The sequence below is a fragment of the Pituophis catenifer genome, unplaced genomic scaffold (assembly GCF_029215685.1).
Source record: "Pituophis catenifer annectens isolate HBS135680 unplaced genomic scaffold, rPitCat1.0.hap2 SCAF_3, whole genome shotgun sequence".
NCBI classification, from domain to species: domain Eukaryota; kingdom Metazoa; phylum Chordata; class Lepidosauria; order Squamata; family Colubridae; genus Pituophis; species Pituophis catenifer.
The window spans coordinates 153543534-153560801 of NW_027256883.1; the positions used below are offsets into that span (position 1 = coordinate 153543534).

General features: G+C 35.4%; 1 protein-coding gene across 3 annotated transcripts in view; it reads left to right on the top strand.

Annotated features, from left to right (window-relative positions):
- TUT4 (terminal uridylyl transferase 4) overlaps window positions 1-17268 on the top strand; it is a 57363-nt gene continuing 40095 nt past the window's right edge. For 2 of the 3 annotated variants that reach the window (XM_070941335.1, XM_070941336.1), the window contains exons 1-7: window positions 1-127; window positions 1035-1110; window positions 5995-6663; window positions 8503-8666; window positions 11435-11551; window positions 13346-13523; window positions 14398-14486. In XM_070941335.1, the coding sequence (XP_070797436.1) occupies window positions 6102-6663; window positions 8503-8666; window positions 11435-11551; window positions 13346-13523; window positions 14398-14486 (1110 nt within the window). In that variant the 5' untranslated portion in view covers window positions 1-127; window positions 1035-1110; window positions 5995-6101. Of the gene's footprint in view, window positions 128-1034; window positions 1111-5994; window positions 6664-8502; window positions 8667-11434; window positions 11552-13345; window positions 13524-14397; window positions 14487-17268 lie in introns of those variants that run through there. The other variant, XM_070941337.1, reaches the window with a different exon arrangement.

Here is a 17268-nt window from a genome sequence, read left to right on the forward strand (position 1 = left end):
CAATGCAGTGCGCGCCGCGGCTGACATGGCGGCCGGCCCAGATTGAGGCGCTCGCGTCTGGGCCTCCAACTGCCGGAGCAAGACATGGAGGGGAACGCGGCCGGGACATCCCTGGGGTGACAGCCAGGTATTTGCGTCCCAAGGGGGGGGGGAAGAAAGGGAGTCCAGACGCTCCTGGATTCGTTGGCCCCGGCTGGGCTATTTTCCTTCTTGGGGGCTGAAGTAATTTTCGGAGGAGGGGGGGAAAGAGGAAGGTACGCCAACGCTTTTTCGCCCCCCCTCCTTTAAAGTTACCTCGGAGGGTCTCTGTTTAAGGAGGCCAAATCCAGAGCCCCGCTCCCCTATTTCCTCACAGGTCCTCCCAACTAAGGTCTTGGGACCTGACTTTCGTTTCCCTGCTTTTGTTTCTAGGGGCGGGGAAGGGAAGGTTTCGAAGCAAAGGCCTGAGCTAAGCCGCCCGTGCATGGCTAGCGGAGAGTTGTTTTGGGGGGCTCGCCTCGGGAGGGGTGGGGGGGCGTGTTTGTTAATCGGAAGACCGCAGAAAATTGAAAATAGCGGCTTTTAACCTGCACATGTATTTTGAAGGTTCGCGGGGGGGGGGGGGGGATTTTGTCTGGTGTGGCGTCCTATGAAGAGTTGCGACGTTGCGAAATAAGACTAATTTGAGAATGCTACTTGTAGGTTTTGCTAGGAGAAGAGCTCTTGGGACACATTCAAGGACTTTTTCTTGTCAACTTTAAGGTTTTTTTTACGTGTTGATTTTAAAATTTCAGGTCCCTGGAAGGCCCTTAGCAGAGTAGAATAGAAACTAATGGGGTCTTACAAAGGCTTCCATGAACAAAAATCACCCCCCCCCCAAAGATGCCTATTGTGTAGAATACGGATTGTACATTATATTTAGAGTTGTCCAAGTGTTTAAGGTTTTTGGCTTTCTGCCATAGCCTTACTTTGTTTTCTCTTTGAATATTCTGGTAATAAAAAGTTTTCCTGTCTTCAACCCGTTAAAAGGCTAATTATCTGCATTTTGCAAACAGGAAAACTGAGGCATCCCACTTGACCAAATGTTACAAATTTACCTCCTGCCTGCTTTGTACACCACAAAAACACTAGGTAAGGAGTCATGACCCTGTATATATATAGTACAGTTTGTGCATGTACTTGTTTTCACTGCATCAGGTGAAATGGCAATGGCCAATTTCACAGTCAAGCCGTTTTTTTAAAAAACAAAATGTTATATGGGCATGCTTTTACTTTGTGCTCCTGTTTAATGTTAATTCACTGTAATATTCTCTTAACCATATGAAGATGTGCAGAACATTTTTAAAATTGCAGAGCTTGTATCAACGCTTTCTTGAGCGTTTTCATGAGTTAAGTTTTTTTTCTTAAGTGATAGCCCAACCTAGAACTAGGAAAAAAATGCCTGGGCTGAACGGATCTGATATTTTTCTTGCAGTATCCCTCTAATGTATACAGTTTATAGGAGCATACATATGAGCACTTCAGTGACAGAAAAAGAAACAGTAATAATTTAAGGGTTGGTCATTTGCTAAAATAAGGATATTACTGTAACAGGAGAAAGCTTTTTGAAATTTATAACTGCATTTTTGACAGCAAATAAATTGGTATCTTGCAACAAGTGTACATTTTTTCTACTAAAATATACAAATAGGAATAAAATATAGAATCGATGACATTATCTTTGTATGATATTATTTGGCTATATTAAGGCATGCACTAAGTGGTACATTCTGAATAAAATGTCTGTATTTAGGAGTTTTTATACATGTACAACTCTGATAAGAATTTTAAAAAATCTATTGGATCAGGCTAAAATACAGCATTGTGTGTCACATAATAGTTAACCAAATATATTCAAGAAGTTCAAATGCATATATGGAAAGGTAATAGCCTCCCAACTCAATTGTTCCTAGATGTTATTTTAAATATATTGTCTATGAGTCAGACATCAAATCCAGTTATTGATAGTCCTATATTTCCTCTAATTTAAAACTAAACTTAAATTAGTAGATATCACATAGTAGCAAATATTGTCATTTTATTGTTCCTTGTATGAAAAGTGTTTCTTCTAAACACTGTTAAAGCTATTTTTCAATTTCAGGATGTTAATGTTAATATTAATGTTAATATTTATATGCAATAAGTTCATGGCATTTTTATAAGTCCAAGACTAAAGGAATTTAAGAAGCAAAATCAAGTTAACTATGCAGCAGTGATAATATGTCCACTTACAGCAAGAAATCTTAGTAATCTTACCCAGAAATGCTTTTTTTCCAAAGAAAATGGAGAAGTCATTTCAACCCCTTTACAAACTTTTTTTAAGTGATAAGATTAATATACATTATCCAACTCTCCTCAGGTTATTCTGAGACAATTTTCATATGTTTATATCACTGTACCTTAAATGGTTTTCATTTTCAGAAAATACTTGCTTCCAGGTTTAAAAATATGCTAAGATCTACCTCTTTAGCTGAATTTACTAGTTGATTAAGTAGTATTATTAGATTAGTAAAAGTCGTCTTTTATAATATATTGTATCTTTGTATATTAAACAAAATAAAGCAGTTTTTCATGTTACTGTATATAGTGATGAGGATACCATGCTTTTAATTTTATTATTGGTTTCCAGAAAAAGTACATACATATATTCTTAAAACAACGGTGGAAAGTCAATTTAAATCCCATCAGTATAAAACAAGGGCATTTACTATTAACATCTTTAAGTAGGAAGCAGTATTAAAGTATTTCAAAAAATATCTGTATGATTATGAGCAAAACATATGGCCAAAAAATAACAATCCAGCAAAGCTGTGCATTTAAATATGAATCTGGGGAAGTAGACAATATATAAAAAGTGAAATAAATATTAATGTTAAAGAATGGTAGATCTGATTTTAAAAACAAAATTAACATATAGGTGAAAAGTGCATCAGCCTCATTCATAACTTATCTTTCTTTGATAGGTCACCTCTACTAGTACTTCTGTCCGAACTGAGGACTGATTTAGTGGTATCAAAGGGAGATGAATTCATCTCATCTCCTATATATCTTTCTTTCTAAATACAGTCTTCCCCAGTTCTTTCTTTATGAAAGAAAGTTCTAGTATTGTTATTTTCATTTCTAGTTTGGCCTGTCTTCTTTGTTATCTTTCATTCTTTGAATTTCTTTATGAAATCTGAATCATTTTACACTTTGTTTTGAACAATTAATTATCAATTCGACAATCATATACAACTTATTCCAGTAGCAATGATAAATAACTTAATTCATTTAGCCTTAATCCAGTTGTATTTATGTATAGTATTCATAAACTATTTGTTATTCATATATTAAGGTATTGTTTAAGATTTCACACATTATTATTTAGTATATAGCAATAGCTTTGGGGGATGGTGTTTTGCATTGCTTGGTGTGGTTAGCCATTGGTGAACTGCTTTGTTAAGCAGAAATGACACCAATTTGAGCAGACCATCTGTCTCCTGCTCAGGAATGCCTGATCATAAAGGTGATGAGCAAGACCTGATACCAAGTTGCTTACTAAGGAGGAATGTTATTGATAAGATAAAAGTCTTAGTCTATCTTGTAACCTTTAACTTATAACCTTTAGCTGATTTGTATTACTAAGACCTCTTGAAGATCTATCTATGCAGGATGTTTCATTTAATGATTGGTTTACAATGTGTGCATCCATGATTGGTTCATGGCAATATGTGCTTTTCAAAATTGTATAAAAGGGGTCCAATCTAAGCAGAGGTGTGCCCATTTGGAACTTGCTTTTGAATAACCTCTTTACTTGCAAATAAACATTTCATTTCTACCTCTCTGGTATAGCTCATTGGGCCTGTGTGCAGGTAAAATGATCCAAGCTTTCTGGGACCACAATAAGATTTTTATTTATTTTTTTGTAATTTTGAGGATTTAAGAGTGATATGAAACCCTGAGGATGGTAGGTGGCTTGAGGGCACCTCCCCCCTTTAACATCTTTATTTTAACTTTGCTTCAATTTAAGTATGTTTTATACTACTGTATTTTTTATTGTTTACTGCCCAAACTCATTTAGGTGAGATGGTTGATGTAGAAATTTGTTAAATAAGTACACTCTATTTAGGAATTTAGTGTTTAGGTAATCAGATTATTGCTACATAATAATTTGTACATAATATGTACAAATATGTTATGACCTTTAAAATATTCTTGATTTTAAAACCAAGGGAATATAGATTAGTATTTATGTTAAATCTAAAACTATATGATTACTGTTTACTTACTTTTACTAGTTTACTTGTTTATTCAATAATATGGTTTCTTGCAAAATGTTGAATTAGAAAAATTTAAATTAAGGAGCTTCTGAGTTAAGAGTTTTCATTACCCAAAGTTTTCATTACCCAAAGTAAAATAATTGATAGAAATAAATTAATAACTCATGCTTACTATATTTGTATATAACACTTGAAAGTAATTTATATTGAATGTCTTTATTTCAGATATTACAAATCAGTAGCATACCCTTATTAATTCATGTCTTAACAAAAACTGAAGATACCACAAATTGTGTATTTATTAATTTAACATGTTTGAAAAGTTGTGAACATAAACACATGCATGTTGAGGATAGTCACCTAAAAAGTAATATTTAGTGTTTTCCTGAGATTGACAACATTATCCTTGTGCAATTTGATTATAATAGTATTCATTATAATTATTTTGAAAAAAAATAGTGGTTTAGTAAACAGATCATCTGAATACAGTAATATAAAGATTTATATTTCACTGACCTCCTTTAGTCTTTTAATGCCCAAGGAACATTACCCTGTGTTTGAAGTTAGTTGCTATCTAATTGTGAACGAAATAATTTTCTTTTTACATTAGAACTCATTTAAGAAATTTAAAAGCAAATCACTACTTTTCTGAAAAATGTTATCATCCTTCTCCAGGCAAAGTGGGAGTTGTCACTTTTGTTACAATTACATACTTTTTCTACACCAATATTTGTTTGCTTTCTTACAGGTCCACCATAGATGGTAAAAAAAACCCTCCTTTACATTTACATTTCCGCATACATTTGAAGTACCTTTATACATTTTTGACAATTTATCCAGTGTTAGATATCAACAGTACATAATTTCATGAAATGTTTCTTTTAAATTAAAACTTAATGTAAATATTAAACTCTTCGTCCATATTTCCCCCCTCGTTGTTCAAGCATTATAACCAAAATTCTTTGCCCATTGGATCATACAATCCACCAGTGCATACAATCCACTGGTTCGCAACATGCCAGCAACCGGGCCCTGCAAACAAGCGAAGCCCCATCTGCAGGATGCAAACAGCATGCAAAACCACGCCCCCTCCAGTCTGTGGAAAAACTTCTCCACGGAACTGGTCCCTGGTGCCCAAAAGGTTGGGGGCCACTGACCTAAAGAATCATCTTTGTGGAGAACTTTAGATTTATTTCAAACCCTTAGGATTACGCGTCTAATAATGTGATTGTTGAAATCAACATTTATGTTAACCTTATCATATCATAAGTAGGCGTGCCATCCAAATCTAATTCATGGTCCTCCAGATCACGTAGCTTCTTGTTTTGGAGAATCACCTACTCTTTAAGCCAAACAACAAGCATCAAAATACAATTTCAAATGTGGCAAACCCAAACCTCTTTCTTTAGCATCTTGCACTAATTTATATCTTGGTTATAAATCTGATGTTTTATAGTCATAAAAACTAATTTTGGCTGAATGAACTATAACATAGACCTACACAAGTCTTTCAATTACACATGCTTTGATGCACATAGGAGGGCTTATGAAGCATTTCATAAAATTGATAAAGCAGCCTCATTTTTTTCTAGGCTTGCATGGTTGCTTTAAAAGCTACTCCCATCTGTTTCATATGTCTGTACTAGTTCAGGACACCAGATTGAGGAATATTGCTTTATGTTTTGTAGTAATATTTTTACATGTTTGTTTTTTCCAGACAATCATCCAGATACCTTGCTTGAACAGAGGATTTTGCTCCATCCAAATTGTTGCAAAATTTCATTTCAGATCTTCAAGTGATAGAAAAAGCAAGTCTTCTTAATAATGGAAGAAGGCAAGATTCCAAAATGTGGAAATCATGACATAAGAAAATCCACCCGTATTGTGTGTGAAGAAAGCAAGACTGCCAGAGCTGTAACCAATCAAAATTATAAAACTAACAGAAATGACAAGTCTATAAAAGAAGTTGGGAAAAGTTCTACAAATGGTAACAGCTTCAAAAAAATTAAGCAAAATGATGTTTGTCCTGAAAAGTCAGGAGAAAATAAATCACGTAAGACAAATAGTTGCATTCCTGGATATAAAGACATGGGATCAGGTCTTCAGGATCAGAATCATAGCAAAGGAAAAAGATTACCAAATGTATCAACAGCAGTAGAAAATCAGAAAGCGTTAAAAGTTCAGCATGCACATGAAAACCTTCCAACTTCTCATATTTTAGAAAATGGTGCCAGTACAGAAATCTTACCAACTGCTCAGAGAGGGACTCCTGAATCGGAAAATCCACTAAGAGAGGATACTTCCAAAATTAACGTTAATTGGTGCAGTGACTCAGAGAAAAGTGATTTGGATTTAAGATCAGTAGAAGAAACATCTGAAGATTACTGTAAGTGTGCATTCAAATGTTTTTTTTAAATCCTATCAGAAATTAAAGCTTTTCCTTGTGTTACTTATGTATATGTTATTAAGTGGAACAGATTGATTTCTTCTTTTTATGTAAATTTAAAAAAAATATTCATTTCTGTAGGACTTTATAGAAGTCTTTGTAATTCTAGTTGAAAATACACTCTGGCATTTTGCTCCATTTTGCTATTAAGAAAATGTAATTTCTTAATTTAAGCACGACTAATTTTACAGTTTTTAGCTTGAGTTTGTTCTCCATGCTGTGTTGCTTTTCTGCTTGAAAGGAATTTTCAGAAAGCTATAGAGCCATAATTTAAATGCAGTTAACTTCTATAAGCTAAGTGAAGAATGATCCTTTTAGAATGGGATCAAACATTGTATGAGTGAAAGTTCATTTATATAATAAAATCTCTCTTCTTCATGAAGGATCTGCATAGTCTACAAAAGTGTTCTGCATGCTGTCATGCAGAAGTAGACAGGACTTCTTCATTTTGATGTCTTAATAAAATCTGTATAGCACTGCAGAAGCTTCTGAATGCTGCAAGATTGTGCAGATCTCCTTAAGGCAGCAAAACAAAGCATTTGATCTCTGGGCCACATGGCAGTAGTTAGGACAAAACGGTGGTCGCTTCTGGAGCTGTGCCATTTGGCCGCACAAAAAAGCAATCCGTTTCAGTGCTCTGGAAAGTCTTACAGCTCTTTAAAGGCAGGGAGGAGGTTGTTTGGTGGGGTGGGGTGGAAATCAGACCTAAGATCTGGGGAGACCTGGTGGGAGTGGGAAAAGGATTGTGGACACAAGAGAGATGAAGTGGAGCAAAGGGCTCCTCAGGAGTGGGGGAAGGCTTCGGAAGGGCCAGAACAGGTGGGCCTCAGTCTGTCTATGCCTCCAAGGGCCTCTCCAACCCCTGGGACACCCCATTCCCCATTTAGTGACCTGGGCATTGCTTTAACAATTCACAGGGGAGAGCAGGGATGGGGGAGTCATTAAGTGAGATGCTTCACCTAATCACCATTGTGACATGTGACTGTAGTTGGCAGGCTCCATTCCGGTTGTATCTCGAGGACTATCTGTATCATATTACTTTAAATGAGATAAAGATAACTGCCTCTTCACCATACTAGCCATGGATGTGGTATATATCAAAGGAGTCGTGGTAAGCAGTGGTTAGAATGCAGTATCACAGATTAACTGCCCACAGCCAAGAGTTCAATTCTGAGCGGCTCAAGGTTGACTTGGCTTTCCATCCTTCTGGGGTTGGTAAAATGAAGACCCAGATTGTTGGGGACATTGTGCTGACATTTGTAAACTGCTCAGAGTGTTGTAAATCACTATGCAGCGGTATAAATAAGTATTGCTATTGGTATATACAGATCCACTTGTTTAGTGATCCCAATTGGGGCCAACAACGCCATCATTTTGAAAAGTGGTTGCTAAGTGAAATTTGCTACTGTGGTTATGATCTTATTTCAATTTTCCTTTATAGTAAATGCAAGTATTAAGTTGTAGGGTTATTTTTTCATAAGCATCGTAATAGCGAATGGTTGCTAAACAAAACAGTTTCTAAGAGAACTGTGTGTGTGTATTCATAAAGAGATTCTCAGTAATCTTTACAACTAACATATTTGATCCATGTGAATAATACTGAGAATTATCCAATAAAACTTGTTATCTGAATTTTAATTTTTTATTATGAGCATTTCCAAACTTAAGTTTCCACAATTTTCAAAAAAAGGATATATATACATTCCATGGTTTCTTAGTTTAGATTTATTGTAGTTATGAAAAATGTATTAAACATTCTCTTCATCCTTCTCATACAAGGTAAAATAAAAAATTCTGACTCTGCTAAAGAAAGTAAGTCAGAAAGTGATTATTTAGAAAACGTTGCTGTCGTGGATGAATCAACACTGATGGAAGAAGAGCAGTTGGGCTTGAAACAAGCTGAAGAGCGACTGGAAAGAGATTATATTATCCGTTTGGAAAAAGTAAGTACAGAATTTAATTTGTGTATATGTGTGCATGCTAGACTATATATCTAACTTAAAAGAAGAGTTTAATTACAGGATTTGTCTTTAAATTTTATAGTATGAAGAAGTTTACCTAAATTAAAAAATTCTTGTAATTTTGGATTAGAAGAATTCTGGATTCCTTTTTAGCATGGCAGGAAAAATATTTTTGAATTGCCTTTCACATTACTATAATAGATGAGAACAGATAATCAGAAGGAATTATATACGGTACATTTCTTGGTTTGTAGTAAACACTGAAGAAGCCTATTCATAGTTGATAAGCCATTAATGTATATGCTTAATTACACTTTATGTATAGTTTTGTTTTAGTATTATAGTATTTATTATAGTATTTATAGTATTTAGGCTGACTTTTGCATCTCAAGCTTGAAATGTATTGAAAATCAACATGCACAGATTTTTTTAGTGTTTTCCCATGACTATCATGTGCTCCAGGAACAAATCCTGATTAGCAATGCTTACTGTAGAAAAAAGAATTTTTCATACTCTCTTTGTTTTATATGTACGTTTGATCTTAGTGTTCCATGTCCATAAGCATAAATATTCTGTTGTTTATAAACTGAAACAATTACTCTACTTTAGGATGGAATGTATTACAGGTAGTTCTCCACCTATAATCATTTATTCAACAATGGTTCAGAATTATTGTGGCACTGAACCAATGAATCTTTCAATCCATCCTCGGAGTTTCAGCTGTCCCAGCACTTCTGCAGTCAAGTGATTGCGATCTGTGTGCTTGGCAACCAATTCACATTTATGATCAGGTGCACAGCTCAGCTATTATGTGATAGCCATTTACAGCCTTCTCTACCAGCTTTCCCAGAAAGCCAATGGGAGAGCTAGCAGGAAGGTCCCAAATTGCTGAGGTAAGTGTCTTCCACCCACATAGCCTTCCCCAGTTCCTTGTGCTGCACTGGTCACTCATGCACTTGACACATGCTGTACCTCTTGCACAACCCTTTGCGCCCACATGCATTCTCCTCAACCCATGTCACATATCTCACATACCTTCTCATGGCCTTGTACACCCAATCCACACTGTGCCTCTTGCATATGCCCTTAATATACCATCTCACTCTCTCCCTCATCAGTACCAGCCACTTGTCTGCCTGCCAGCCTGGATTTTGTTTCCCCAACCAAAGTCAATGGGAAAACCAGGTTTCTTCCTGATTTCCAGTGGTGGGTTACTACTGGTTCGCCCTGGTTCAGGCAAACCGGTGGCAGTGGTGGCGGGAGACTCCGCCCACCTGCCCGGATGTCATCAAATACGCTCTGCGCATGCGCAGAAGCTTCTGTGCATGCGCAGAAGTGGCGCACAAGCAAAGTGAGCGTGCAGGAGTGAACTGGTAGCAAAGGTAAGTGAAACCCACCATTGCTGATTTCCCCACTGACTTTGGTTGGGGAACCCGACAGGAAGTTGACTTGCATAACAATCATGAGATTCAGTTAACAGCAAGGAATGCAAGAGTTGCTGTCACTAGGTAGTGCAGTTGTATTTTACAATCTCATCACTTGGCCATGGAAATTTCCATCTCTATTGCCATAGTAAGCTGAGGACTATTTGTATTGTACAGTAGAATTAAACAATTCCTTATTGGAGTGCTCTTTATGAAAGCAATTAAAAGTAAAACTTAAGGTTTTTGTAATGCTTGTAGTCAGATTAATTGTATGACCATATTTGGAATATTGCATACAATTCTAATCACAAAACCTTTCAAAAGTATTATAAATATAGAAAAGGAACATTAAAGGGCAGTTATCATGAGATAGGGGCAAGACAGTTTTCATGAGGAAATTTTTCAGCTTTGGTGTTTTTCTGCTATGAAGAAAAAAATGTATAGGAAGAAGCCCCTTTGGTAATTGTAGAGCCAATCTATGGATAACCAATATATCAGGATTTGTGGATATCAGGATCCATTTCAGGATATCAGGATCCATTTCAGGATATCAGGATATACCAGGATAACCAGTATATCTGAAATTTGTGATTGTATAAAGACAGAAAAATATTTTTTATATATTAACATAATTAAAAGTTGGAATCTTTTCTAGATACTATTTTATGTATTTTAAATTATTTTAATATTGTATGCTAGAGTTGAGCAGCCTTATATATTTAATAAATTAAATGAATAAAATGATACCAAAAAGGAAGTGAGGGTTAAAACTTGGGTGACTTTAAAAAACAGAAAAACATGGATAAATTTATCAATTGTGAGTATATAGCTTAGTATATATTTCCATCAACATCAGGGGCAGTACATTTCTCAAATGTAGTTGATAGAAATCATAAGTACTCATACTCTGGTGGGGGGAGGGGCAAATAAATATTTGATTTAATCCAGCACAGTTCTTAATTTTGCAGTCACTATTTGGTTTAGGTTTTAATGATGCTAAACTCTTCAATTTATTTTTTCCATAAACAGTTCTGGAATATTTATGAACATGATAGGTAACAGTCAATACAAGCTTTTAATATTTTATACTTTCTCAGTATTTGTTAAGCTAATCCTTTGAATAGCTTTACTGAAAATTGAAAGATGTATATCTAAAATATTTTAAAGTCTACTTCGTAAATGGGTATCCCTGTATGGTGAGTTGGGACAGTGTTTGTGTACTGTACTCTTCTGTGGTAAATATACTTAGAAGCATTTTATTATGATGATGATGGGAAAAACATAATTAAGTGGCTGCTGAATCTTAAATATGTGGTTTTTCCACAGCGCTCTCCAGAGTACTCTAATTGCCAGTACCTATGTAAGCTGTGTTTAGTTCATATTGAAAATATCCAGGGAGCTCATAAACATATTAAAGAAAAACGCCATAAAAAGAATATCATGGTAAGTGCTAGAATAAGTTTTGAAATTTCCCTCTGAAGTTCGGTCTTGGTTTCAAATGCATAATACAATTTTTAAACATTGGTTAATAGCAACCAAGATGAATAGGTACAGGGTTATACTCTTAAGAACTTCGTTGATGGTGAAAAAAAGATCCAACTGTTATTGAGCTACTTGACGTGTAACAAAAATGGCAGAGAAAGTCATGTGGGCTAGTATGGGCCCTGTTTTTCAGTCTAGGCATTTTGTACTTATAAGCCAAAGAATAGAGGTGCAGGTATGGTCCCAAAGGTTACCATGGTATTTGTGAGAGAACTGGCTCATAGATATGTGAACAGGAATAGGTTAGGGATTTTATTATTATACATAACCTGCTGCCTAATGGAATTTCTGCCTAAGCTGTGCTGGTCTCAGAATTGATATTGGAGATTCCTAGAGTTACGGTGTGGGGGGATTTCAATGTCTTCTTGGGTTGTTTTGTCTAGAGTGGTTTCATAGCAGCCCTGACAACCATGGGCCTATTCCTGTTGGCCACAGGGTATAAACTCAGTTTGGTATTTTATTGTCATTAGAAGTTCATTCTGTAAGTGAGAATCAGTCAGATTTGTTCAACCTTAATCACGCCATTATGGTTGAATATGTAGCTATATCCCATCTATGCGAGTAGTGGACCAACAATGTTATCATGGTGTATCCCAATTTTTTTAAAAAAAATCCAATTTGATTTAGTTGGATTCCAAAAGGCCTTGGAGCTTCTTTTACCTGTGCTTCTATTAATGCCCCTGTTGGTTCTTGGGATAGGAACCTATTGGAATGGTCGACACAGTTTCCAAAAAGTATTTTGATACCTGCTTTGACCTTGTAGTAAACTCAGATGAACTGTGGCATTTGAAACAACAAGGTAGATGGGTGGAGCGCAAGTGGAGGAGAGGACCTGACTTAAATGCCATAAAACATAGCATAAAGTCCATTTGAAAGTTTATTTTTAGGTAATTCATGCACAAAGAAACAATTTTTCTGTATATATTGCATTGAGAAGCTTACAACCTCTGAGTTGTTTTAGATTTTGAAGCGACTGACAGCCTTGCCTCTTCTCCTAGTTCTAATCAGAACTCTTTAAATTTATGGCAACACTTTCAGTTATTTATTTTTTTTTGCAGATAAAATCTCTTGTACAGCATGATCAGGTTGCAATGCTGAGATTACCTTTTACAATTGTATCATTAGAGTGGATCATTTTCATAATACCTGAGGAAATGGACAGGCTGCTTTGAACAATATATTTCATCACATATTCTCTTGGATCCTTGCCCAATTTTGTTTACAATTTCTGGTCCAGAGCTTTTGAGAGACACCTGAGTTATCTTCATAAATGCCCCTCAGAGGGAAGGGAGGCAGAAAAGTTTCCTTGGCTAAAGATAACAGTGGTTAGATATTGTCTTAAGAACTGGGATCTTAAGATGGGCAGCATAATGCAATCTCTTAACTTTCCACAATTATGAGGTAGTGGTTGAATAAGTGGTGTTTTCTCAACTGCAGGTGGCTGAGAGAGCAGATTATTTGACCATTTCAAACTGGCTTCAGGACTGGCTACTGTGGTTGGCTTGTGTTTTTTCTCACTCATATTTCATTCAGTGGCCATAAGGACATGAATACTAACCTGTCCTCCTTGCTTTTCTTAATTTGTTTAATAAATTACTCTTCCTCTAATAGGTTTTTGAATAATTAAACTAATATTTGGAGGATTTTCCTGTTAAAGTTCAAAGCATTACTTTTTATCTTTATGTTTTTCATTAGGAAAAGCAAGAAGAAAATGAGCTCCGTGCTCTCCCTTCCCCTTCCCCTGTACAAGTTGCTGCTTTGAATTATATGCTGATGGAGGCAGCAAAAGAAAAAGGAATATCTGATGATGATTTCAAAGTCCGCCAAGAAATTGTATATGATATGGAAAAGATTATTCAGCAATCCTTACCAGGTAACTTCCTGGTATCTCTCATCTAAATGCAAACCAGATCCAGTTGGGGTTATATTTTTTGAGATAAATGTGGTCAGCTAAGTGCTGCCACCTAGCAGGGTATTTCAGAATAAGAGTAGCAAAATTAAGATAATTGCTTATACAGGTAATCCTCGACTTATGACCACAATGACCCAAAATTTATGTTGCTAAGTGAGACTTCACTTAACTGTGTCCTAGGGGCTGAAGGTATGGTGGAACCCATGGAATGGTTGTACCAATGGTTGTGATTTTTTTAAAAAAATCTTGGCTGCCAGTTACATATTATATCTATAGTGAGATTATTGTTATACTGTAGCTGCACAGAATCAAAATATTGACATGGCTGGCCATATAAATTGAAATTGAAATAAATAATTTTACAAATGAGGTGCCTTATTTTTCAGGCCATTAATTTTAATCTGTATTCATGTAATTGTTTATGTCCTGACCCCATTCTTTTTATGTCTTAATACTAGTACAGATTTATACGTACATACTTGAATACATATATAAGAGTAATACATATATAGAGTATAAGAATCACATTTACTAGTGGAAAAATCTCCAGATTTTATGCCAAACCATAATTATCAGTTTGCATAGAACAATAAAAATCTGGAATCTGATAAACCAAAACTGAATTATAATTCATTCATCAATTCTGTCTATGTAAAACAAACAAACGAGAAGGGGAGTCTCTGAGCCTTTGACTTCCATAATTACTGTCTTATTTGTGTATTTAACAGGGAATAGAAATTTAACATAATTAGGGATAGCTGTAATAATATAAAAGTTTGGGGGAACAGTGATCACAACTACATGATCACTTACAAAACTGTTTCTTTATTTCTAGAGTGTTCGTTGAGGATGTATGGATCCTGTCTAACTAGATTTGCTTTTAAAACCAGTGATGTTAATATTGATATAAAATTTCCTTCAACGGTAAGTTAAATATTTGTCACACTATTTAAAAAATTGTAATTTAATATATTGAAATTGCAACTCAAATGTTTTTCTATACCAAGATATAGATCTGTTCAAGGAAACGGTTTTGTTTCAGCAAGGAGTTTTATGCCTCAGAGGGAGTTTTCATTTTTGAGCTAGTTTCATTCTCCTTGTTGGACAAATTAAGCACTTTATATCAATTTGAGGCTATGTCCAATGGTTCTAGTAGGTAATGGGCAGGTTAGAAGAGATTTCTATTTATGTGAGAAGCCTTGTTCACAACACCTATAACCTTTCAATGAGGCCTGGAGGTAATGCAAAACAAACCAGTATGCTCATTTTGCTTACATTGGAAAAAGTGGAAACAAGTTACAGTACTTCATGAAGTAACTTCAGAAGGATGTTTTATACATTCCAGTCTTGGATCTCTTTGAAACTTTACTGAGTCCAATAGGAAAATTATTTTGGATTTGGATTTGGATTTGAGTTCAATTTATTTACTTCCCAATAACATCTACTGCAAAAATTTGGATCAGCATTAGATACAGGATACTCTAGATATTTGCTGTTGTCTGTTTATCAGGGGTTTTGAGTGGCAACTCTAATCTAAATCAGCAAACCCTATTCTTAGGTAACTGATACTGAATATTCAGATCCTTTCATCTTAGTTTCAAGAAACCACATAAGCAAAAACTTAGGACCCCCAGGGAATGTTGACATTTAGTTTTACAGGTCCCAGCACCTTAGTTTTAGAAGTTTTCAGACAAGGAAGCTATCAAACATTCTGAGGAAATCACTCATGCTAAGAGTGAGGATTTTAGCTGGGAATTCTAAAATATGTTTTCCTAGAAGAACTAGAAAACATCTGCTTCCAAATGCAAAAATCATGTTATATAGAGATAGGTATATGCAGTAATCTATTTTATTTCCCAGCAGGGCAGTGTGATCAGATTCTTAATGTAGAGGAGATATCGAGCAATCTAACACAAGACCGTACAAAAGCAGAGCTTCTTGCAAATCTAAAAGATCCTAAATTATAATTCTTTAGTCAATTATTCACTTTTCACTTTTCAATAACTAGTCCAAAATAATTGTGCAACAGAAGGCAGAACATGAAATACACACAGAAGGTTCCATTTTTGTAGATGGAACCTTTTTTTGCTATAGCAAGGGAGTTTTGATTAGTTGGCTACCTTCTAGAATCTTCTCAAAGAACATTCTGTCATATCAATTAATTCAGTGCTTCTCAAATCTTTTCCTTCATTCCTTCCCAAAAGTCCTTATCAGAAACTCCTTTTTATCCAATTAGATAAAACACTAAGTCAATATAAAGACCCTGTTGTAATTGGGTAATGAACTCATATGTCATTACCTGAAGAAAAACTACTTCCACCCAATTTTGGGTAATTTACCTAGGTTTGCGAAGCACTACATTAACTAGTTCTAGAACTTAGCATCAATCAATCAATCAATGTTTGCTTAAGTAGGCTTCACACATAGGATTCCTGTGGTTTTTTATTTTTGCTGTTCATCAGAAAGTGTTTCATCAATTCCTTTTTGCACACAGGTATTTTTAAAATGCTTTTAATATTTTATAAAAACACAAATGCAAGTTATATCCTATACTGATCCTTTTTATAAGCAATGATTAATATGTAATCAATAGACTTTCATTCTCCTGTCACACGCTAAAATATTTACATTGCAAACCAGTGCACTGTTACAAGAATTGCTATATAAATTGTTAGGTCATAAAGAAGCACAAATATAACTCTTACCTATGCAAGTAAAATTTCCACAGGTCCTCTGGAAAGCAATCATCTCTAGTTCACAGAGTATAATCATCACAGTTCTCACATCTACAGCCTTCTGCTGGAGAGAGACTTCAGTAGTTCACTTAGAAGTTCTCAAGACAAATTAAATTCAGAGCAAATCAAGTCTATACCATCTCCAGATTTCTAGATTCTGACTAAATAATAGAACAACATGTAGAAATTACCATATCTAGGTAGAGGTATAGATGGTATCCCAGTCAAAAATTATTCTTAAAATCAATTCAATAATTTTTAGCGATCTGTTGAAAGAAAAACGGGATTAAAATATATTGATAAATTTTTGGAGTGTCAAAAATTTCAAGAAGCACATCCTTCTGAATTTGAAAATAATTCCTCTTTTTGGAACTTCATTTTGGATACATCCATTTTATCTGCTGCAATACTAGTCCTGCGTTAGAACAAATGCCAGAAAATATCACCTTCAGTTGCTATTTACTGCCATTTAGGTGAAGTATGCAGAATTATAGCATTCACAGTCCTCCAAGAATCATAGTTACTATTCAAGGTAAAAGCCCAGAGGAATAACTATAATTTAGTATCTAGTCATAGCTTTGATTGAGTGGACTTCTGAGCAATTCCAGTATTTTACTCTGCTATCTTAGACTACACATATTCTAACACAGATGAGAGTAATGTGTTGACAAATGTTCTCCTAATTAAGAAATAAGGCAGCATACTTTTTTCTCTTCATTTAGAGCAGTGGTTCTCAACCTTCCTAATGCCGCGACCCTTTAATACAGTTCCCCATGTTGTGGTGACCCCCAACCAGGGGTGGGTTCTAAATTTTTTTACTACTGGTTCTGTGGGCGTGGCTTATTTTGTGGGCGTGGCTTGGATGTCATGTGACTGGCCGTGGCTAGCTGGTCATGTGACCAGGTGGCCATGATTATGTGTATAGGGACTACTCAGAGGGCTGAAAAAAGTCATTTCTGACAGGTCCTCGC